General features: G+C 48.5%; 1 protein-coding gene across 2 annotated transcripts in view; it reads right to left on the reverse strand.

Moving 5' to 3' along the window:
- Positions 1-22,963, reverse strand: part of Tef (TEF transcription factor, PAR bZIP family member) — a 31,731-nt gene extending 8,768 nt beyond the window's left edge. The window contains exons 1-2 of one of the 2 annotated variants that reach the window (XM_008844806.3): positions 22,801-22,963; positions 10,004-10,321 (exon numbers count right to left, since the gene is read on the reverse strand). In XM_008844806.3, the coding sequence (XP_008843028.1) occupies positions 10,004-10,321; positions 22,801-22,903 (421 nt within the window). In that variant the 5' untranslated portion in view covers positions 22,904-22,963. Of the gene's footprint in view, positions 1-10,003; positions 10,322-13,874; positions 14,126-22,800 lie in introns of those variants that run through there. The other variant, XM_008844805.3, reaches the window with a different exon arrangement.
- Between the last annotated feature and the right edge of the window lie 2,097 nt (positions 22,964-25,060).

Here is a 25,060-nt window from a genome sequence, read left to right on the forward strand (position 1 = left end):
TCCTGCTTCCAGCTTGAGATAGAGGCTCGGGTTCCCTCTGTGTGCTGACCCTGAGGAAATACCTCCCAGAAGACTTCACCTCAGTGATGCTGGTCTATTGTTACTTACAGCTGATTTTTCAGCCCCAGCTAACCAGCATCAATTGTCCCAGTAAAGCAAAGGTTTTGCTTCAGGTTCTGGTCTCTTCTTAGTCACAGCTGATTCTTCAGTCCCAGCTGACCAGACCCCACGGATTCTCAATCCGAAATCTCACATGAACAGCCCTGATAGTCTCCGCTTCCCTTTGAAGCTTCACAAGCCAGGCCTCCATTGTCTACAACTCTTTCAGCATAACTGTTCCAAGCTCCACAGCAACAAACTCTGAGCACGCAATAGCTTTTCCAGCCCAAAGTTCCAAACGCTTCCACAGTCCTCCCCAAAACACCAAGGTCAGGTCTGTCACAGCAATATCCCACTCTCTGGTACCAATTACTGTCTTAGTTTGTTTCTTCATTGCTATAACAAAACACTCTGACCAATACCAACTTAGGGAGGAAAGAGTTTATTTATCTTACATCTACGGGGGTCACAGTTCATCAAGGAGCTCAGGGTAGGAACTCAGGGCAAGAACCTGGAGGCAAGAGCTGGAGCACAGGCCATGGAGGAACACTGCTTACTGGCTTGCTCCCCTGGCCCCTGCTCAGCCTGCTTTCTTATGCAACACAGGCCCACCTGCCCAGGGGTGGCACCACCCACAGTGGGCTGGGCCCTCCCACATCACTTATCAAGAAGATGTCCCTCAGACATGGCCACAGGCCAGTCCAATAGAGGCAGTTCCCCAGCTGAGGCTCCCTCAACCCAGGTGTGTCAAGTTGACACTAAAGCTATCCAGCTTAAGCACCAACCACATGCTGAGGTGTGGTTAAGTTTCAGGGGCAGGACACGAGAGACCCAGGAAACAATTAGCCTGACCCCTGAATTCAATCCTTGTAACCCACTGTGAAAATAGAGAACTGACTCCTGAAAGCTGTCCTCTTAACTTCTCCATGTGTGCCATGGCATGTGCACACCCCTCCCACCTCCCTCTCTCTCTCTCTTTCTCTCTCTCTCCACACACACACACGCACACTCTAAAATAAGAATTTCTAAAATGATTGCTAGAGGAAGAAGGAAAGACCATAGGTCTGTTGGGGATTTTCCTGAAACAGTATTCTCTTAGATCCCTCCTTACAAAACATCAAAATTCACTTACTATGTAGACCAGGCTGGCCTTGAACTCACAGAGATCTGCCTGCCTCTACCTCCCGAGTGCTGGGATTAAAGGCGTGTGCCACCTCGCTTAGCTATATTTTTTTGGTCTTTTTGAGACAGAGTCTCCCTATAGCCCCAGCTGGCCTTGAACTCACAGAAATTTGCCTGCCTCTGCCTCCCAAGTGCTGGGATTAAAGGCATGCGCCATGAAGCCCTACAATATTTTATTATTTTTATGTGTGTGTATTGCCTGCATGTAGGTAAGTGCACCCCCGTGTGGTGTGCAGTGCTCTCGGAGGTCAGAGAGGCTGTTGGATCCCCTGGAACTGGAGTTACAGACAGTTGTTAGCTGCCACGTGGGTGCTGGGATTCAAACCCGGGTCTTCTGCAAGAACAGCCAGTGTTCTTAACCGCTGAGCCATCTTTCCAGCCCCATAAAACTACTTTTTTAATATTAAGATACATATTGTTTGAGACAGGGTCTCCCTGTAGCCCCAGCTGACCTGGAACTCACTACTTAGACCAGGATGGCCTTGAACTCAGAGAGATCCATCTGCCTCTGCCTTCTGAGTGCTGGGATTAAAAGCATGCACCACCACACCTGGCAATATTACCTGGCAATATTGTAATGTCTGCATAATTTATGTGCATCATAAAACTAACTGTAGAAAGCTACAAATATGAGAATAGAAATACAGTTAATTTACAACTAATATATTTTTATTTTTTGGTCTTTTTTGAGACAGGGTCTCCTTGTAGCCCCAGCTGGCCTGGAACTCACCATGTAGACCAGGCTGGCCTCAAACTCAGAGAGATCCGCCTGCCTCAGCCTCCCGGCCAGAACAAATATTTTTTGTGTGTGGTATTGGGACTCAAACCCAGGGACTCCTGGATGCTGGGCAAATTTTTCTATCACTGAGCTACAATCCCTTCTCAACTTAAAAGATTTTCAAATTTAGCCGGGCGTGGTGGCACATGCCTTTAATCCCAGCACTTGGGAGGCAGAGGCAAGCAGATCTCTGTGAGTTGGAGGCCAGCCTGGTCTACATAGTGAGTTCCAGGATAGCTGGGGCTACAGGGAGACCCTGCCTCAAAAAGAGAAAAGTTTTTCTGCAAATTTATTATTTTGTTTATCTATATTTTATGAGTGTTTTGCCTGTATGTATGTAAGTGCACTGTGTATGCAATGCCTGTGTGGAGGTCAGAAGAGGATGCTGACCCCCTGAAACTGGAGTTATGGATGGTTGTTAGCTGCTATGTGGGTGCTGGGATGTGAGCCTGCGTACTCTGGAAGAGCAGTCAGTGCTCTTAACCACTGAGCTACCTCTCTAGTCCAATCAGCTTAAGAAAAACATTTATTTATTTAATTTATTTATTTTGGTCTTTTTGAGACAGAGTCTCCCTGTAGCCCCAGCTGTCCTGGACCTCACTATGTAGACCAGGCTGGCCTTGAACTCGCAAAGATCTGCCTGCCTCTGCCTCTCGAGTGCTGGGACTAAAGGCGTGCACCACCATGTTGGCTACTTTGAATTTGTTTTTGCTTTGCTGAGGATCAAGCACAAGGTTTCATCCATACCATGCAAGTGCCCTAGCTCTGCACTGCATCCCAGGTCCCTTTCCCAGGATTCTAGACTTACATTGTTATTCCCTGTTTGTTTACAGGACATCTCAAAGAACACTAGTAGTGGCACAAATGCATGGTATATTTGTTCATTTTTCTTTACTCTAGTGCGCCACCACGCCTGGCCTGTTTATTTATTTTTATGGAGGTCAGAGGAGACCTTGTGGAAGTCAATTCTCTCCTTCCAGCATGTGGGCTGTGGGGACTGAACTCAGATCATCAGACCTGGTGCCAAGTGCTCTTACTGAGCACTCAACAAAGATGCCAAAAAAATTTTTTTTCACACAATGTTTTATTATGTTGCCCAGGCTGGACTGGAATGCATTTTGTAGTCCATGCTAGTCTTAAAATTGTGACAATCCTTCTGTTTCTGCTTCCTAAGTGCTGGGAGCCCATTTATAATATTTAAAAACAAGTGAACAGAATTAAAAAACAAAACAATAAAAACAAATGAGAGGCCATATTGTACAATTCTATTTGGGTTTTTATGGTGCTTTTTAGGCAGGGTCCCACTGTGTAGCCCCAACTGGCCTGGAATTTCCTATGCAGACCAGGCTGGCTTTGAACTCACAGAGAGCCACTTCCCTCTGCCTCCTGAGTACTGGGAGAAGCTCAACTACTGGGGCTGGGGAGATGGCTCAGTGGTTAAGAGCACTGCCTGCTCTTGCAAGACCAGGGTTCAGCTCCCAGAACCCATATGGCAGCTAACAACTGTCCTTAACTCCAGTTCCAGGAGCTCCAACTCCCTCTTCTGGCCTCCACAGGCACTGTACACATGTGGTGCACTTACATGCACGCAAAACACTCATACACATAAAAATGTTTTTTAAAAAGCTCAACTATAAGCAAAAGTAATCTTTGGAGAAACAACAGCAGTCAGCCAGGTCTACACAGCAAATTCCAGGCCAGCCAGGTCTACAAAGCACTTTCTAGGTCAGTCAGGGCTGCATAGTGAGACCCCGTCTCAAAAAAGAAAAGAAAAAAAAAAAGAAAGAAATACCAGTGATTACTTTGGGGGAGAAATGACTGCCAAAATCACAAGGAATTTCAAGGACACCAACAGAGTTCTGTATCCTGCTTTGAGCAAGAATATATGGTATGTTCACCCTGTGCAGATTGACTGGGATGTATGCTAGTACATGCCATACTTCATTAAACATTCTTAAAATGCCACTTAGGGCACACAACTTTAATCCCAGCACTCTGGGGATGGGGGGACAAAGGTTGGCAGGTATCTCTGTGAATTCAAGGTCAGCCTGGTTTACATTGTGAGCTCCAAGTCAGCCAGGGCTACATAGTGAGACCCTGTCTCAAAACAAGAAAACAAAACAGCAAAACAAGGCACTCGCCACCAAAGTTGTGCCAGTATGAAACAGGCGCTTGTCTGTGTCTTCTGTCTGTTCACAGAACCAGCTTTCTAGGGCAGCTCAACCACCAACAAAGTGAGAATCCCACAATCTGCTAAGCCTCTAGATCCAACCTATATAAAGGAAACAAACAAAAAACCATAACAACGGAGTCAGTGAAAGCAGCTCCACAGGCAGGGAGGGTGATAACTGGAATTCAATCCCTGGAACGCCCACAATGCAGGAGAGCAGAGTCCTGAACGCTGTCCTCTGACCTCCATTTACAAGTTGTGCACCCACATGGTCATACATACACACACTCGCATGTAAATGAATGTTAAATTAAAAGAGAAACAGGGGACAATATTCAATGGTACTATAGGAATCCAGCCAGCAAAATCCAGTATATTGGAAACTCTCCATGACAGTTTCATCGACAAATAAATTGAAAAGATCATTTTAAAAAGGACAGGGCAGCCAGGCATGGTGGCACCCGCCTGTAGTCCCAGCACTTGGGAGGCAGAGGCAGGCGGATCTCTGTGAGTTCAAGGCCAGCCTGGTCTACATAGTGAGTTTCAGGACAGCTGGGGCTACAGGAAGAGGGCAGCCAACATTACAACCTAAGAAGTACTAAAGCAAATGCAACATGTAGACCTCACACAGATTCACATTCACACAGTGGCATGTATAAGACAATTTTGCAAATCTGAATGTTGACAATTTATTATCATTTCCACAAATAAAAGTGATATTTACAGGCTGGAGAGATGGCTCAGCAGTTAAGAACACTGGTTGTTCTTGCAGAAGACCTGAGTTCGAATCCCAGCACTCACATGGTAGCTAACAATTGTCCATAACTCCAGTCCCAGGGGATCCAATAGCCTCTTCTGACTTCCGAGGGCTTTGCACAACATGGGTGCACTTACTTACATGCAGGCAATACACACATACACATAAAATTTTTTTAAAAAATGTGATATTTGTAAGTTTTTAAGGCTCAGGCAGAATGGTACCATGCCTTTAATCCTGGCACACAGGAGCCAGAGACAGGCAGATGTCTGTGAGATGGAGGCCAGCTTGGGATGGTTTACATAGAGTTCCAGGCCAGCTGTGGCTACACAAATGAGACCCTGTCTCAAAAAAAAAAAAAAATTTTTTTTTAAAAAAAGCACACACTGCTCTTCCACAGGATCTGAGTTTAATTCCTAGTTGTGAGGGTGGCTCACAACTGCCTATAACTCCAATTCCTGGGGACCCCAATGTCTCTGGCTTCTGGGGGCCCCTTTCACTCATGTGTACATACCCACACACATACACATTTAAAAACTTGTGTGTGGTTGGGCATGGTGGCGCACGCCTTTAATCCCAGCACTCGGGAGGCAGAGGCAGGCAGATCTTGGAGTTCAACAAAAAAAAAAAGTGTATAGCGTATGTGGTCATATGTGTGTGCATGTTTGTGCACTTATGTGTTAGTGCATATGGAGGTCAGAGGTTGATGTTGGGTGTCTCCCTCAATTGCTCTCCGTCTTTTTATTTACGTTTTTCAAATTTATATTTTTAATTTATTTATTCTTTGGTCTTTTTGTAGTTTTTTTTTTTTTGGTCTTTTTGAGACAGAGTCTCCCAGTAGCCCTGGCTGGCCTGGAACTCACTATGTAGACCAGGCTGGCCTTAAACTCACAGAGATCCACCTCTACCTCCCAAGTGCTGGGATTAATGGCATGTGCCACCATGACCAGCCCCAAATTTATTATTTTTATTTTATGTGTACGAGTGTGGCATATGTATAAGTGCACTGGTATCCTGCAATGCCCAGAGGTCAGAAGAGGACGTTGGATTCTGCTAGAACTGCAGTTATGAATGGTTGTCAGCCACCATGTTGGTACTGGGAATCAAACCCGGGTCCTCTGAAAGACTAGTCAGTGCTCTTAACCACTGAGTCATCTCTTCAGCCCTTATTTTTTATTACATTTATTTTTGTATGTGTTCCATGGCATGTATGTGGAGGTGAGAGGACAAATTGTAGGTGTCAGTCCTCTCTTTCCATCATGTGAGTCCCAGAGGTGGAACTGAGGTCCTCAGGCTTGATGGTAGGTCCCTGTACCTGCTGAGCCACTGCAGAAGTCTACTCTGCCTCTTTTTTTTGTCTTTTTGAGACAGGGTCTCCCTGTAGTCCCAGCTGACCTGAACTCACTATGTAGACCAGGCTCACCTTGAACTCACAAAGATCCGCCTGTTTTGCCTCCCAAGTGCTGGGACTAAAGGCGTATACCACCATGCCTGGCCATACTCTGCCTTTAAAAAAAAAATTATGAGGCCTGGAGATGGCTCAGCAGTACTATTATTTTATGTGTATGAGTGTGTTGTCTGCATGTAAGTGCCCTAGTATCTGGCAATGCCCACGGAGGTCAGAAGAGGACATCAGATTCCCCTAGAACTGGAGTTATGAATGGTTGCCAGCCACCACATGGGTGCTGGGAACTGAACCACATCCTCTGCAAGAGCAGACAGTGCCCTTAACCACTGAGGCAATCTCTCTACTCCCTCTACCTCATTTTTGAGTCACTGAACCTGGAGCGCAATAATTTGGCTAGGATGCTTGCCTGGTCAATCTGAGTCCCTACTGCTGGAATTACAGATGCACACTGCCATACCCAGCTTTCACATGGGTGCTGGGAGCTGAACACAATGTGGCAAACACTTGCCAACTGAGCAACATCCCTATTTTACATTTTTATTTAATTAAATATTTCTGCAGTGCTGTGCATGGAATTCAGGGCTTTGTACATGCTAAACAGTCATTCTGCCACTGAGCTACATTTGAAGCACCTCTTTTATGTTTTATTATTTTTTAGATGGGGTCTCACTATGTTGTCCAGGATAGTTTTGAATTATTTTTATTTTTATTTATTTATTTATTTATTTATTTATTTATTTTTGCTTTTTGAGACAGGGTCTCCTTTATTTATTTATTTATTATTTATTTTTGCTTTTTGAGACAGGGTCTCCTCGTAGCCCCAAGTGGCCTGGAACTCACTATGTAGACCAGGCTGGCTTTGAACTCAGAGATCTGAGATCTGCCTGCCTCTGCCTCCCAAGTGCTGGGATTAAAGGCATGCGCCACCACACCCAGGTTTGCTTGTTTTTTTAATATTTTATTTATTATTTTTATTTTACGTGTATGAGTGTATTGCCTGCATGTATGTGAGTACACCTGTGTCATGCAATGCCGTGGAGGTCAGAAGAGGGCTTTGAATTCCCCTGGAATTGGAGTTAAGGATGGTTTGTAGCCACTCTGTGGGTGCTGGGAATCAAAGCCAGGTCCTCTGCAAGAGCAGTCAGTGCTCTTAACCACTAAGCTGTCTCTCCAGCCCCCAGCTTTTTTTTTTTTTTTTATGTGTATGAGTGTAATGCCTGCATGTATGTAAGTACTGCCAATGTCATGCAATGCCTGCAGAGGTCAGAAGAGTGTGTTGAATTCCCCTGGAACTGGAGTTACAGAGAGTTATTAGGAACCACCAAGTGGGTGATGGGAATCAAACTTGGGTCCTCTGCAAGAGAGGGCAGTGCTTTTAACCACTGAGTCATCTCTCCAGCCCCTGATTTTTTTTTTTTTCTTTTTTTCGACAACCCTGTATTGGGGCTGGAGCTTAACATTGGTTACTGCTCTTCTAGAGGACCTGAGTTTGGTTCCCAGCACCTACATCAGATGACTCACAACTGTCTGTAACTCCAGCTACAGGGGGTCCAACTCCCTCTTCTGGCCTTGGTGGGCACCTGCATTCATGTGCATATAACCATTCACAAGACACAAACACATACCTAAAAATAATAAAAATAAATCTAAAGAAAACCCTTGTGTTTCAGGTATATATTAATACATTCATTGGTGAAATGGCATGTCTAGGATTTGATTGGAAAGATCTGGTCTAAATTAAAAACTGCCTAAGTTGGGCTATGGCTTACACGAAGACACCTTATGGTAATCTTTTACTGCTGTTTCCTTTGTTTGTTTGTTTTCCTCTAGTGTTGGGGGCTGAACCCAGGGCTTTGCACATGCTAAGCACATACTTCGTCAGTGAAATACACTCCAACTCCTTTTTTTTTTTATTATTTTTATTTTATGTGTATTAGTGTATCACCTGCATGTATGTGAGTGCACCCGTGTCATGCAATGCTGTGGAAATCAGAAGAGGGCTTCAGATTCCCCTGGAACTGGAGTTAAGGACGGTTTGTAGCTGCCGCCGTGTTGGTGCTGGGAATCGAGCCCAGGTCCTCTACAAGAGCAGTCAGTGCTCTTAATCACTGAGCCATCTCTCCACCCCGCAAATACCCCATTTGGGCAGACAGATTATTATTTATTATTTATTGGTCTTTTTGAGACAGGGTCTCCCTGCAGCCCCAGCTGGCCGTCCTGGAACTATGTAGACCAGGCTGGCTTTGAACTCAGAGAGATCTGCCTGCCTCTGCCTCCTGAGTGCTGGGATTAAAGGCGTGCGCCACCACTCCCGGGTCTCATTACTTTTTTATTTTATGTGCATGAGTGTATTGCCTGCATGTAGGTAAGTGAATCTGTGTTGTGCAATGCCTGAGGACAGAAGAGGCCATCGGATCCCCTGGAACGAGTTATGGACAGTTGTTAGCTGACATGTGGGTGCTGGGATTCGAACCCAGGTGTTCCTAACTGCTGCGCCATCTCTCCAGCCCCCTTTATTGTTTGTATGTGTATGAGTATATTGCCTGCATGTAAGTGCACCCATGTTGTGCAGCGCCCACAGAGGTCAGAAGAGGGCATCGGATCTCCTGGAACTGCAGTTACAGATGGCTGTTAGCCTCATGCGGATGCTGGGAACCAAATCCTCTCCAAGAACAGACAGTGCTCTTAACTACTGAGTCATCTCTCTAGCCCCTTAATTTTGTTATTTTCTTTGAAAATTTTTCCCTATTGAAAGATAAATCAAAACGTACCATGGGAACACCCTGAGTGTGGTTTCCAGGAGACACCTGCCGGTATGCCTCTGAGCCTGCAGAAAGTGCTGTAGAGTTACTCAAACAGGGGCCATGTCTCCTCTGGTGGGTTTATGTTCAGGGGACATGAAAACAAACAGAACTACTCCAAGACAAAATAGGAAAAGAACAAGAGGATGAAGGGAAAATTCTATGGATATCTTCAGATCCCAATATTTTCAGAGGAGTAGGAATGTGCTTTGTGCTAGTAGTGCTTAAGCAGTGTCTGCCTATGGGTTGAAGTGCTACTTCTAAGACCTACTGGCTGTACGACTGGGCAAGTTACTTGTCTTCTCTATTTGTTTCCTCACCTACAGGGATAATAGTACTAACCTTGAAAGGTTATTCTGATAACTTTGTGTTAATGCCTGACACAGAAGTGCTAAGTGAATGTCCTTACAGTAAGGGTAACAACAGTAACAATGGTGATTAGTAGTATTGCCTCAATTCTCCCCAAATCTGTGGTAAAATGCAGGTGATGATAAAAGAACATCTAAGAAATGTAGAAATGTGATTTCTCTTCTTCAGAGCTCTAGACTAGAAGGCACATCCCACTGTCCTGAGCATTTGCAGAGTCCCAGTCAAGAGAAAGGCTGATGTCTGCTGGACTAACTACTGGTTTTACCTCTAGCCTTACAGACAACATTGAAGAGTGGGGGAACAGATCCTCCATTCTGTAGCACTCTAGGACCTCCCCTTCATAAAGGGGGCACACAGAGAGTGTGGACATAGCAGACCTCAGTGGGAAGTGGGTTTCTTGGACGAGACAGGCAGACCTGCCCAAAGGCCTGTCACCAACCTGTGCTGGACACCGTTTCAGAGGGCTGAAACACAGCAGTGGAGGATGATGGTGGAGAGGCTGTGGAGGAGCTGGCGGACTCCTTCCCTTCTAGGTCAGCCACAGGCAACAGCAGGTTCTGGGCCAGGTGGGTGGGGCTGGCAGGGATGCCATTCTCCAGCAGGAATTCATCCAGGTCCATGTACTCCAGGTGGAAAGACTCGCCATCGTAGGGGATGGTCTTGTCCCAGATGGGTGGCATGAGGGAGGCAGAAACGGCCATGGTGCTGGCTGTCGCCGTCTCATCTTCCTCCAGCTTTTCCTTCCCCTTTTCCTTATCTGCAAACAGAATCTATAATGAGACACCACATAACAACTCATCCCAGGAAGGGGCCGTGAGTCTCAGAGGTGACCTATCTTTCTCAGAGGCCTGTCTCCATCCATACCCCAAATATTTATTTCACAAGTGCACAGTCCTCCAGTTATAACTTGGTGCTTGAACCAGGAAGGCTGGTCTTCTTTAGGGGTGGCAGCACACCCTCCTGTGTGTCTGTCCTTTTTGGAATGCTAACTAAACACTAACTCACTGCTGTGGTCACAGACTTAAGGCAGACTAGGCTCTAGTTAGTATCTATGAGAGGTGACGAGGAAGTAGTTTCTGACCTTTCTGACCTATGTTAGTGTAGAAAAGGCTGAGGTCCTCAGGCCAATAACTTCTGTGTTCTGTCCTGTTCCCTCCAGTCATGTTTCTCCATTGCAACCCAGGACTGCTACCCATTAGCTGTGTGACGTGTGAATTCAGCCATGTTATTTAACCCGAGTCTCAGTGTTTCACTATCAATAAGGATAAAACCACCTCTTTTGTGAAGATCAGAGATAACATTTGGAAATGCCCTGTATGTCACAGAGTATGTGGCACACAGTAGGTATTCATTATTACTGTAAGCTCACTGAGGGCAGGGACAGTGTCTGATTCAGTTCTAGATTTCAGGGGCCAATACAGAGGTGGCTGTGGGAATCTGTATATTGACTGGATAATACTGGATTTACAGAGATTGGATTCAGGTGTCTTTTCAGGCCGTTTTTTCAGAGCGACCAATTCAGGAGACTTTTATCTCTGAATAAGCAGGAAAGACTGGAGGCAGATTCTCTGGGAGGATGGAGTAAGACTGCTCCTATTCAAAGCCAAACTAATCAACTAGTACAGATCAAATCCCACCTAACTGTCTCAGTCAAAAAGTTATGCACATGGATATCCAAGAGAGGGCAATTAAGAAGAAAAAGACAAGCAAAATGTGAAGGAAATTAAAGTGACAAGGAGGCTAATCAGAGACGTGGGAGATGAATCACGACAAGTTCATAATGGGTTTTCAAAATTGAGGGAGACAACTTTAAACTCTAGATTTAGAAGTGGAAAAGAGAAATCAAATATGATTATGTTGGAGGTAAATCAGTCATGCATGGGCTCTTGGACCACAGACAACCAAAAGACAGCCTATTAATGTCCAATGAAAATGGATACCCACAGTGAGTTAAGATGGTGGTGGTTTTGACAAACAGAACTTTTCATGGCTTCTAATATGAATGAACTAGAATTCCTATGACTGCTTCTATGGTAGGCTTTGATTTAAAAATCAACTGGAGGGCCAGGCGTGGTGGCGCACGTCTTTAATCCCAGCACTCGGGAGGCAGAGGCAGGAGGACCTCTGAGTTGAAGGCCAGCCTGGTCTACATAGTGAGTTCCAGGACAGCTGGGGCTACAGGGAGACCCTGCTTCAAAAAGACAAAAATAAATAAATAATAAATAAAAATAAAATTAAAATCAACTGGGAAGTAAAAATTCAAGCCCTTGAGAGCTGGGGACTGCTCTTTTGATTCTACATTCTGTTCAGAAATGACTATCAGTCGGGTGGGGTCATCTGAGATCAAAAGGCAGAAGGGAGGAGATAAAAAGTTACACATTTTTTTTTTTTTTGGTCTTTTTGAGACAGGGTCTCCCTGTAGCCCCAGCTGGCCTGGAACTCACTATGTAGACCAGGCTCGCCTTGAACGCGCAGAGATCCACTAGCTTCTGCCTCCCGAGTGCTGGGATTAAAGGTGTGCACCACCACACCGCCCCGCTGTAAATGCCTCATTTTGTCTGGCCAAGGTAATTAAGACTATTTGGGGGTGGGGAGGAGGGGGAGGGATCTCATGTAAGTCAGGCAGACTTTAAACTGGAACTTTTGATTTTCCTGCCTCTACCTCCCAAGTGCTGGAATTCCAGGCAAGTATCACCATAACTGGTAAGGCTATTTTAATTCAGTGTTTTTGTAAGATGGAGTTTTAAATGAACTGTAAAAGATAAAGAACTGGCATGTCCATCACTCAGATCATAGGTTCTGACACCAGTGGTGGTCAGCTGGGAGGCAGAGGCAGGCAAATCTCTTTGAGTTCAAGGCCAGCCTCATCTACACAGCAAGTTCCAGGCCAGCTAGGATACAGGGGACCCTGTCTCAAAAAAAAAAAGAAAAGAAAAAGAGCCAGCACCAAACTAAGAGCCTTCTAGAAGGCCTACCCATGTGACCTTGGGAAAGCATCCATACCTGAGCCTCAACTTTCCTCAGCTGTAAAGTGGGGACAATACCCTAAACCAGATTATGTCTAAGGGCTTTGCAAGCATATGCCAATGTAAAGTAAAATCACTATTATGGATTGTTATTCTCTGGTAATCTTAAACAAGAGTCTGCCAGCTGTGAACACGTCTTTGCAGTGTGTCTTAATCTCAGATCAGGAGCGAAGCATCATCTTAGTGCAAACAAAAGGCTTTGTGCACAGGAGGTCCTGAAGCAGGAGAGGACTTAACCTCACCAGAGGTGCTGAAGCTATTTGTAACCCAACAGTCACAACCCAAAGGCTAAGCAAAGAACTCCCTGGAGGAAGGCAATTCACAAAAGGCCCACCCCTCCCCAAATACCCTGAATTGCACTGAGCTCCGGGAAATTCAAAGGGCTCAGACTGAAACATCAGACTCACACGTCACTGTACCTAAAACTCCACAATATGTGGCACTCCTGCAGCTGTCTGGAACCTCATCTACCAGGCAAATACCAAGGCCAAACCTCCTTTCCACACAAGACCCCAGGGACCCTTGTGACCTGGACAAAAATCATGAAGCCCAGTCCTGCCACTGTGGTTCCAACCAACCAGGTGACGGGCGTCAGTGGTCTCATGCGGACTCTCATCCCAGCCCAACTTCATGCCCCCCACCCCCAACTTTATAAAGCACCACCAACCCTCATCTCACACTGCCGCCTCCATCTGCACCTTAGCAGCAACCCAGAGACCAAACAGCTGGAAAATCCACTCCCCAGCGAGGAAGATTCGCCCTCTCCCAAGAGGGAGCAAAGAGATGCAAGGCCATCTGCTGTAGAGATCAGCGCTTCTCAAACTTTGGTGGTGGACTCTTGTACCCAACCGGATGCGGTGGAGGGGCTCCGGAAAACCCAGGCTCCTGTCCCACGATCCGCAGACTGGGTGGGACCCGGGAGCAGTCATTTAGGACAAGCAGCATCCCGGACATTCGGATGCAGGCAAACCCAGGAAAGGGGCCCCAGGCGTACCCTCGAAACCCCTCCACGAAAGAACGCCTTCCCACCCTTGCCCTACCCACCCTCTCCCTCCTGACACTTCCTTATTAAGTTCCCCCCGACCTATCCTTTCCAGCTCGCCCCCCTCCCCCAACTTTCTCCGCAACCCCAGGCCCAGTCCTGCAGGCCCCTGGTCATCCCCAGGCCCGCATCATCCCCTGCAGCTGGACAACTTCACCCTGACCTCTGCCCCGCCCCGCTCCCACGAGGCCCCGCCCTATCAGAAACCCCGCCCCCAGACACGCTGACCCGCCCCCCCTCACCCAGGCGCGCCTCGCGCGGGGGGTTCTCCATCAGCTTCTTCAGCACCAGCGGGAAGGAGCCCGACAGGCCCCGCTCCCCCGAAGCACGCCCCGGGCCCGGCCCCGCCTGCGGCTCCACAGGCGGCTTCTTCCCGCCGCCCGCGTCGGACATCGTGCCCCGCGCCCTGCTCGAGCGCCTCGCCTCCCCCGCGCGCACCCTGATGGGGCCGGAGCCGCGCGACCTGCTGCAGCTGCTGACACAGGCGACACTGCGCAGGCGCGCCGCCGCACCCCCGCCTCCCTCCGCCCGCGCCCCACCCGCCGTCTGGCTCCGCCTTTTTCGTTATTCATGAGGCAGGCAGACGGCCCCCGCGGCACGGCTTCTGATTGGTGCATCCCGAGGGAGGGCGGGCACAGCTCCTCGAGCTGGGATTGGCTGCCAGGCCGAGCGAGCGGGACACGTGCGGGGCCAGGTGAGGTGCCCCGCCCCGGGTGCGCGGGCTCAGTTCGCAGGCCTCGAGGGAGACTGGGGGCTCAGTGGCCTTCCTGGTCGGCCGCACCCTACCATCATGGGGACCTCCCCAAGTCTCCGCCAGCCCCCCGCGCGGCGTAACCTTGGGGGGAGGCGGGGCAGTGCGGCCCCGACGGTCACGTGGAGCCGCAGCCGAGTCTGGCAGCGCGGGGAGGGGGCGCGGGGTTGCAGCCAATGGGGCGCGGGGGCGGGGCCGGCGTGGGTGCACGAGGCTCTGCACGTGCGGCTGCGGCGCGGAGGGCGGGGAGCTCAGGAGCGGGGCGGGTGTGGGCTCGGCGGACTCTGTGAACCCCCACTCCCGGTCGAGGGACTCGAACGCGCGGCCCCGCCAGCGCCCTTCCCACGCGACCCGGAGGCTGGCCGAGGGCAGGCAGCCTACGGGAGCGGTGTCAGGTTGCCCGCTGATCTGGGGTTTTGCAGCGGGCGTGGCTGCAGGATAAACACTAGCGTGGAGAGGGCATTCTTGGGAGCGAGCCCTGAGTCGCGGCCAGGTGCACATTTCTGTCCTGCTGGCCGCTCGCTGATGACCTTGGGGATATTGAGTTGCTCCAGCGGAGTCCATTTCCTTAGCCTTAAAACGAAAGAGGTTGGACTAAAGAGTCTGTGCAGTCCAGAAAGGCTCGGAATTATCTTTCCTTTCCAGGACTTTCCCTTCCTTTTCTTAGAACGTAAAAAAAAAAAAATCTTTGCACAAGCTACTCATCTTGCATTTTGATCTCTTAAAATAGTGGTGCCTCCTGGGTTCCTTAGGAAATAGAAGTCCTGGAGAGGTGCATAGATGTAAAGACCTTACAGGGAACTCCTACACAGCGCACCACACTTTCTTTACAAATCATACTCAGCTTCAAACCCAAACACTACTAGACTCTGGGTTTAAACTCCCAAAAGGAACAGGGCCTTGGTTAGTTTGTCCTGTGACCCTCCCCTGGGTCCCTGCACTACATAGGAGGGGCTGGAGCCTGGCAGGATAGCAGTCCTTGGTTCCTGGGGAAGATGGAGAACTCAACACTATAGGTAGCCAAAGTCAAGCAAGAGGTTTGAAAGAGTTTGCCTAATGATAGAGGCAGGATGATGAAACTGTGATGGCAGGTTTTTGCTGCCGCAGTAATTACAAGTTGGTCATTTTCCGAATCTGAGGTCTCCAGCCCACTGCTTGATTTTTCGGGTTCCTTCTACTTACGTGTCAAATGGAGATAAGGCAGACTGCACCATACAGCGTTCCCACGCAAGTACTTAATTGCGTTCCTATTAAAAATGATAGTTTTCCTAGTTTAACTAGAATTGATGGATTTTAATCCATCGTGGGGGAAAGATTAGGCACAGAAAACCCCAGTGTTGCAGAATTGTTAGTGGGAATTATGTACGTGTCTAAGATATGTTTAGGAGAAACTGACCTAGAGGGTTTTAGAAACAAATTTCAAACAGCACTCCTAGGACGTTAAGCACTATATGGAGCTTTTCAAAAAGAGCCTGGGCCTAGGGAGATGGCTCATCAAGTAAAAGGTGCTTGCCAACCACGCCTGATAAATCTGAGTTCTATCCCTTGGTCCTATATGATGGAAGGAGAGAACTGACTCCCACAAATCGTCCTCTGACTTCCACATGTCTATGTGGACGGACACACACACACACACACATACAATACATTTAAAAAAATTTTATGTGTGACTGTCTGAATGTATATGTGTGCACCACATGCGTGCCCAGTGCCTGTGGAGACCATAGGAGGGGGTTAGATCCCCTAGAACTAGAGTAAAGGTGGTCGGGAGCCCCGTTGTGGGTACTGGGAACCAAATCTGGGTCTTCTGCAAGAGTAGCAAGTGGTCTTAACCCCTAAGCCATCTCTCCAGGCTCCCTAAATAAAAAATTTTTTAAGGAAAAAAATAACTCCAGGTATTTTGGCTATGGAGCAGCTTACTGGATTAGATTTAAATGTATATTTTTATGGGTAATTGATTTTTTAAAGATGTATTTGTAAAAAAAATATTTTTTTATGTGTATGAGTGTATTGCCTGCATGTAGGTAGGTACACCTGTGTGATGCAATGCCCACAAAGGTCAGAAGAAGGCATTGGATCCCCTGGACCTGGAGTTATGCAGTTGTTATCCACCCCATGGGTGCTGGGAATCGAACCCGGGTCCTCTGCAAGAGCAGTCAGTGCTCTTAACTACTAAGTCATCTCTCTAGCCCCCAGATTTATTTATTTTTATTTTATGTGTGTTTGTATGTATATATGTGCACCATGTGTGTGCTTGGTTCCTGTGGAGGCCAGGAGGGCTGATCAGATCCCCTGGAACTAGAGTTACATTTAGATGTGAGTTACCTTGGGTCTTGGGAACTGAACCTGGGTCCTCTGCAAGAGCACAAAGTGCTCTTAACTGCCAAGCCATCTCTCTAGCCCCTAATATGAAATTATTGAGAGGGAAAAACAATTCTTCATGGGCAGAGGAGGATATCTACAGAGTGGAACAGCTACCATTCATAGCAAAGATGCAATGTACCAATAAGTAAAGATTCTCTTCTTCCCTCTGCCCTCCTCTCTCTGCCCCTCTTTCTCTCCTCCCCCATCTCTCTCCTGTAGTTACCTCCATGATAATGCCTGTCCTATCCATCAGCCAAGCCTGGAGCAGCTCACCTAATAAGCTAGTGACAAGGTTACATGAAGGTAGCAGGTTGAGACTCAAAAACATAGCTGTGAGTCTGTTCCTTGCTGACACTCCCAGAGAGGGGTTTTCTCTCTGGATAGCTGGAGGGTAGGTAGCATGTCCAAAGTACTCAGAGCATTGCAAGCATGTTCCCTTTATGCCTCATTGCAAGCTCTGAAGGTAGCTACCCTTGCACACTTACAGCAATCAGTGGCACTGGCCTGGAGGCATGCATGTTATCTTCTCTACCACCGACTGACCCAGCTGCCTTTCTCTACTCTGTCTTTTGGGATGCCATGACAATAACTGTGACCTTGTCTCTTCCTGGAGTGGAGGAATAAGTGCTGTGAGAACTGATTTGCTAATTTCTGTAGTGTGTGAGTCCCTCAAAGGGATAGACTCCCTAAGAAGAACAGGTTAGTACCTGCCTTAGACTTTTAAAGTGGCGTCATAGATTCTGATTTTTTGTTTGTTCGATGATGGGGGTGTTATGTACCCATGCTGGCCTCAATATGTAAGGATGCCCTTCAAGTTTTGATCCTCTTGCTGCCACCTCTTGAGTGTGGGGATTACAGGCTTGGATGACCACCTCAGATTTATGCAGTTCTGGGGATCAATCCCAGGGCCTTGTGAATGCTGGGCAAAGCACTCTATCAACTGAGCTATATTTCTAGCCCCTAATGATAGTTTTGCTATTATTTATTTATTTTGCACTTACTTACTGTGTGTGTACACATATGCACATATCATATAACAAACAAGTGTAGAGGCTGACTACTTTTGAGAGTCGCTTCTATCATGTGGGTCCTGTGGATAGAACTCAGGTTGTCAGGTCTGACAGCGAGCACTTTTACCTACTGAGCCATCTTGGCAACCAATAATAGGTTTTTGATACAATGGCCTCCTAAGGGAAGCATGGGGTCTGGGTCATCTCTGATTCTGGACTTGAGAGGCAGACCTGAGGAGACTTTCCTTCAGCCACAGACCAGCTTAAAGCATTGGACAATTGGCTTCTGAGCCTGTTATTTCCCTCTGGGAAATAGATGGAGATTCTGCCTCTGGGTGGTTTTGAGGATTATTTGTGGTAGGTAATGTTAGATGCCCACCTACAGAGTAGTGAGTATGTGAGATGGAATGAGTGGGTATCCACCAAGTTCCTTCCTTCCTTTCCAGGGTGTGTTAGTTCAGGAGTTGCATAGTTTGGGGTGCGATGAGGCTGTGAAGGTAAGGGTGGGTTATAGAGTGTAGCCCAGGGCCAGAATAGGATGAGAAATGTCTGTCAGAACTGGACTAGTTATAAATTCTGTTCTTTTCTGAACTAGAAACCTGCTAATCAGCCAATTAGATAGGCTGCTCGATTGAGATATGCTGAGCAAGTGGTTTTCGTTAGCCGAGGCTCCTTTGATCAGATGCCCCACAGTGATCTCCCCCCACTACTCACAAATCTTAGTAGGCCTGACAAACCCAAACCTGAAATGTGTAAGAATAGGCTGATGTTAAAGGTTCTTCTGAGCTCTAGCAAAACCCAAACTCACTGTCCCTTCCAGTACAAAAGGCAGGTGAGCACAATGCCTTGTTCAGAGTAGTAACTCAGTAAATATTCATTGCCTTGCTTCCTTTGGTTGGTGCTGGTAGGAGTGTTGACAAAATTTCCAGTCGAGTCCCATACACTGGGAATGTTATGAACATGAAATAGCAGTCATGTGTCATGTGCTTGATTTACGGTGGAATCTGGAGGAACAAGCATGAGCCATTCTCAGGGCAAGCCCCCAGCAGCGGCCTCACCACAGCTCTCCCAGCCTGCATACCTGTGGTCTAGGCCTGTGGTTTGTCCTTTGGTCTCAGTGTGTTCCAGGGCAGAAGTGGTGGGTGGAGCCTCTTTTTAAATTCTTGCCTCTCCCTTCCATGCTCTCAAGAGTCCTAATTTCCTATTTGGCTTGGGTTTTATGCACTCTCAGGGTTCGGATCACAGATGACTGCCATCACCACAAAGAACTCCTCCACCACCAGGGTGGAAAACAAGGCTCTGGGGTCCTTGGGGAGGAAGGAAGGAAAGAGGCTACTCACCTATTGGCCCTGAGGCGGCCAAGCTCTCTGAGTTCACTTTCTCACCAAGAAGATATACCACTTGGCAGGCCGAAGTGGTGAGTACCTGAGCCAGTACACCCAGCACATAAAAGCCCTGTCTTGTTTCCTCCTTCCTGAAGCAAACTCCATTCTCTCCTCTGCTTTCCCAGGCTGTGTGAGTTTCCATTTACACCTCCACTAAGGCAAAGCTTGGGACAGCCCAGGCTGTTCATCCTCAGTTCACCAAGGAGTCCAGAGTGACCTCCTTTTCCTGTAACCCTCTGTTGTGCTCCGACAAGTCCTGCTAAGATTTTTTTCCCTTGTTCTATAGTAGGACTGACTGCCCTGTTTGATGCAGGGCTGATGGTACCAAGCCCCGGGAGTCTCAACACCCGTTTCCAAGGAGACAATCCTGTGTGTGCACAATCTCATAACATCCAGTTCTTTAGAGGAAGATGGAAATAAGGAAATGAGGATTAGGTTGTCAACGCAGGAGGGGAGGGAATGAGGGTCAGACTACAGGTAGAAGGGACAAATGCTCTTAGCCTGTGAGAGAAAACAGCACGGCAGGTCACAGTCGGCAACACTTCCACATAGGACAAGTCACTTTGTCCTGACAATTAGCCTTTCCTGGCACAGGTGTTCCTTGTCCTTTTTTTAAAGAATAGGGGTGAAGAGAGGGAGTTGGTTGAAGGCTACGCAGTGGACAGCAGAATCAGGGGTCACATCCTGTCTCTAATTTTAAGGCTTTGCTGTCTTTCTAGATCTTGCTGGCTTACACAGAAGTTCCTGAGGTTTAAGAGTTCCCTGGAGGTGAGGACCCTGCCTGCCCTGTTCAGAGTGAAGGCTTTGATTTTAAAGCATGATTTTAGGCTCCTGGAAATGGAGGCCTGGATAAGCAGAGGAGGCAGAAAGGTGGGGAGGGTGCCTCTGAGCACAGCCAAGGAAGGTATGCTGTAAAGAGCTAACTACACAGTTGAGAGACTCGGGATCTTTCTAGTAGCCAGAGGAGAGATGAAGTGAGCACTGGAAGAGAATCAACACCAGAAAGAAGATCTGCACCGAGAGCAGAGACAGTAGAGTCAAGGTCCAGAAACAGATGGGAAACTGAGACAGGTTTAGGGTACAGATGTACCCTTTTGTGCATCGATTTCTCTGCCCATAGGGAAGTTGAGTTGGTAGCTCAGAGTAAGGGTCATCAGGAAGCCAAGGCATTCTTGAATTTGGTCAGTGCTGCTTAAGAATATTTCCCTCCTGGGCCACAGGAGACAGATCTATGTAGGCTGCACAGGCAGGCCCCAGTGCTGCCAGAAGGGAGGGGCTCCTCAAGGGTCTTGGAAAGTGTCTTTGAACTAGAAAACGGAGCAAGCAGCTGCAAAGAGAGACATCAGGAGGGCACACCTGGAGTTTCTCACACTGCTTTCCTCTAACAGTCCCTCCCACTGGAACCCAGCTCACTTGGCATGTGACCTGACCACAGAGTCACTGGGCTAATGAAAACAAGCAAAGCAGGTTGTCTACCAAGGCTTCCAGGGAAACCCACCTCTTGCGAGGAGGTGGAGGGTGAGCTGCTGGCTCTGCTGAAAGCAGAGTGGTAAGAAGCAGGAGAGTCCGCTTCAACAGGAACTTTTTCAGCACTTGCCACAGGACTGCTTAGAATTCTAGTTCAGTGTGGAGGGTGTGCGCTAGGCAGACATTTCCCTTTAAATGGTTTGGAAAGTCTGGGAGCTTTGGGGAATGGTGATTGTAGGTAGGGGCTGTTGGACACATGTGACTTTTCCACCACCTTCCCTTCATTTTGTTTTCCCAGTTGACTGCAGGCCACTCTCAATCCTGTGGGACTTCATGCTCTGACTTTCAATGAAGTGATAGGAGGTAACCAGAGACTTTGGCCTAGGATCCGACTATATGGGCTTAGCTAATCCTTAGTCAGAACTTCCCAGCTCTTGGCAAAGCTCCGCCAAGTCCTCTAAGTGCTAAAGCATGATTACCTATCTGAAGTGCAGGATGGGGACTCTTCAGCTGTACCAGGACTCTGTAGATCAGCTGAAAGCCAGTGATGGGGCAGCTGCTACCATACTGCAAAGGCATTGTTAGTCTCTAGTCTCATGCAAGGAACAGCACCCTGAGTTGTCCCCCTCCCCTCCCAACGCTCCCCTGCTCAGCTGGGACCTGACCCTGTCTGTAGTGCAGTGGGCATCCTGGGGCACCTGGATGGGGCCAGGAGGCAGTTGTACCGTCTTCCTCAGTACCTGGGTCAGGAAGGGAAGGGCTCTAGTTTAGATTTTTTTTTGTCTTTTTGAGACAGGGTCGCCCTGTAGTCCTTAGCTGTCCTGGAACTTACTATGTAGACCAGGCTGGCCTCGAACTCACAAAGATCCGCCTGCTTCTGCCTCCCGAGTGCTGGGATTAAAGGCATGTGCCACCACACCCAGCCTCTACTTTAGATTTTGGAAAGCTTCCAGCTGGGCTCACCCATGAAGGCCACCCAGAGATGACAGAAAGTTGTCTGTAGCCTGCCTGTTTGTGGGTGTGGACTCCAGCTGAGACTTATCCATAAGAATCCTTGGGGGACCCTGCCATGAAGTCTGAGGAAACCTTTCTCCCTCATTCAGCATCTCTCAGGAATGGAGCTGCTGTCCTGACTTCCTGAGTTAAGGAAATTAAACCCATACCTGGCTTCAGGGGAGTCACAGGAGGTCAGGGACTGTCCTCTTGGACACCAAAGTTTGGGAATTAGCTAGGACAGTCTTGCAGAAAGAAGTCCTGCAGGGCTGCCAGTGTGATGGGTTGGATTCAGTGCCAGCGCAGAGAGAGGCAGATGTCTGAAAAAGGTCCCCTGAAGGGTACCCTGACCTCCTGTCACACTGATAGCAGAGACCAGGTGGGCTCTGAGGAGGGGCTTGGGGTACAGCTGTATAGCAGAACTTGTGTTCCAAAGGCCTGAGTTCAGTCCCCAGCATTGTGGGGAAAATGTTGACAAAGGGGATGAGGGCTGAGACTGAGAGACTTGGAGAAACAGATATCAGAGGGAGTGCACCAAGCAGGTTCCCCAGCTCTCAACAACAAAGCATTACTAGCACTTGAGTTTCCTAGGCCAGACTTGCAAGGTACCCGGTGCTGGCTGCCCAGGCTGCCTGTTTCCACACCTTCCTCCACTCTGCTCCTCTGCTTGTCCCTCATCCTGGGTTTGCCTGTGGTATCCTAGGAACGCGGGGCTTGTGGTCCTGTTACATAACAGCCTCCATCCCATCCATGAGTTCAGCCCTCCAGCAGTGAGCAAGTGGCAGGCGCAAAAAGCCTCTTCTCCAGACCTGGGCTCCTGCTGCCCAAATCTACTGGCTCTGCCACTCCTCTGTCCACCCCCAGTGTGCAGAGGGAGGGAGCTTAAGAAGCAATCAGCTTCCAGCTGGATTCGTTCAGGCACTCTGGTCCTGTCCTTGTCCCACGTGAGCACAGCACCTGTCAGTGGCTGCATGCTGGCCATGGCTCCCAAAGCCAGCAGGCATAGGGGGCAACCCCTGAGTTGGTGTGGCACCCACAGACCTCCCCGAGTACTTCTCTGCAGTGCAGCCCTGCCTCTACTCAGGACAGCACCAAAGGCAGACCCCAGCTGGGGACCCTCCCATGCCTAGTCCCTGTGTCTGCTCCCACCCCTCGGGCATCTAGGCAGCCGGCCAATACAGACCACCTGTGCTCCTACCTGCTCTCTTTTCCGGCCAAGGCAGAGAGTGCTCCAGCAGGGACTTGAGGACCTCAGGCATGTCCATGGCAGGGGCCACTCCAATCTGGTTGCAGCTTGACATGGCCCAGCAGGAGGTGCTTGCTCTGGGAGTTTAGAAGCAGCTGGAGAGGCAGGGGTTGGCCAGGGAGCCGCAGGCTAGGGAGGCAGGCGGGGTGGGAGCCTGAGGCAGCCAATGGGCAGCACCAGCCCCAGTCCGCCTGTCCACCCCCAGCTCGGCCACCTGCCAGCTCCGGCTGCAGCCAGGCCTTCCCTTCCCGCTGCTTGGCAGGGCGGACCTGGCCCTGTGCCAGCTGCAGCACGTGGAGCCACCTCGCCAATCCTCTGACAGAGAACCCGGCCTGTTATCTAACTTTGCAAAGGGAAGTTCTCCCCCAGGCTGGGAGCCATAACCAGGGCTGCCAGAGAACGGTAAGCAGAGCTCCACGCCCACAGCAAGGAAGCAAGCACCCAGCACTCACAAGGAACTGAGGGGTGGAGGAGGCCTGGAGGCCCAGGCTCAGTGGAGAACAAGGCACTTCGTGGGAACCAGCCTGGGCTGGGCTGGGAGGTGGGAGGAAGAGAGGATGACAGGCCAGACCAGACCCCAAACAGCTCAGCACAGAGACAGGCACAGAGACAGTAGCAGTACCCTGCATTCACGTGGGAGCTTATGAGACTTAAGGAATTGGGCATGTTTGAATGTGTATGTGCCAAACACATGTGCCCTGCAAGGCATGTAAGTGTACATGTGGTACGCATAACTGGGGCTTTATACTATCTGCAGGACCTGAAGCCTGTTCTCCAAAGGGAAGTGAAAGACCTGTAGCCTGAGGTTCTTAGGTCTCTTGGAGAGAGGGGGGGAAGAGAGAGATCCCTAGCATGTGAGTACTCAGAGGGCTGGCAGGGTGGGCACTACTGAGGGGGGACAGCCTTGCCAACTTGGCTCAGACTTGTTCTCAATGACAAACCCCACTTCCTAGTTCATAATCAAGACTTCGGTGGCAGTTGGCTGCCTGCCATAGTCCTTTGTGCTCCCACCAGGGCACTGTGATTTCCTGTCCATGTGTGGCTTAAGTTAAGGACATGTACGTCAGCATCCTTCTAAGAGTGACACCACGGAGGTCAGATTTAGCCAGAGGATGTCAGGTTGTCAAGTCTGCCTCCCACTGATGTGGAATTTTGAACGAGCCAGGTAGTGATTCTGGTCTCAGTTCCATGACCGAACACAGTGACCTCCCTGGTTGCTTTTGGTTCCTCTTCCAGGGCTCGGAAGCTCAGGGTTGGATATGATAAGCTCTGGATTTTCCATCCTGTGGCTGAGCTCCACAGAGAGCCTTTGCTGCTTCCCCAAATCATATTTTGCACAGAATCAGAAATACCCCAGTGCCTCTTCTGCCTTTGCCCGCCCCCAGTCACTAGCTTATTCTCTAACTACCATTCTTTCCTCCTGATTAATCATCCCCAAATTGTATTTTCCTAAATTAACAAAAACTAATTATATATGTATTTTTTTGTGATGCTGAGGCTCAAACTCAGGGCTTCATATATGTTAGGCAAGCACTATACCACTGAATTACAACCCCAGAACTCACCTGCAGCCAGTCCTGGCCTTGAACTTGTATTCCTCCTGCGTCAGCCTCCCAAGTAGCTGGGATTACAGGCTTCCACCTTCCTTGTTGTTATTTAAATATATTTTATTATTTTTATTTTATGTGTATCAGTGTATTGTTTGCACCCAAACAAAAAGCTCAAAAAAATTATTACGTTCATTTATTTTGTTTGAGTATATGTGGGTGCACACAATGACGTGTGGAGTTCACAGGACAACTTGCAAGTCAGTTCTTTCTTTCTACCATGTGGGACCCAAGGACTGAACTCAAGTTATCAGGCTTGGTAGCAAGCACATTGACCTGCTGAGCTGTCACTGGTCCTGGTCTTGAAATTTTGGTCCTCCTTCCTTGGCCTCCTGAGCACTGGGATTACAGCTGTGTACCACCAGGTCTGGCTAACTTTAATTTTTAAATTACATTTATTTATTTTTATATGGTATGTATGAATTTGTGTGGACACACATGCCATGGTACACATGTGGAAATCAGAGAGACAATTCGTGGGAATTGGTTCTATCCTACCATGTAGGTCCCAAGAATCATACTCAGGTTGTCAGGTTTGACAGCAAGTACCTTTTCCCACTGAGCCATCTTACTGGTCCTGGTTTTAATTTTTGTATAAAATCTCA

The sequence above is a fragment of the Nannospalax galili genome, unplaced genomic scaffold (assembly GCF_000622305.1).
Source record: "Nannospalax galili isolate Female #2095 unplaced genomic scaffold, S.galili_v1.0 scaffold180, whole genome shotgun sequence".
Lineage (NCBI taxonomy): Eukaryota > Metazoa > Chordata > Mammalia > Rodentia > Spalacidae > Nannospalax > Nannospalax galili.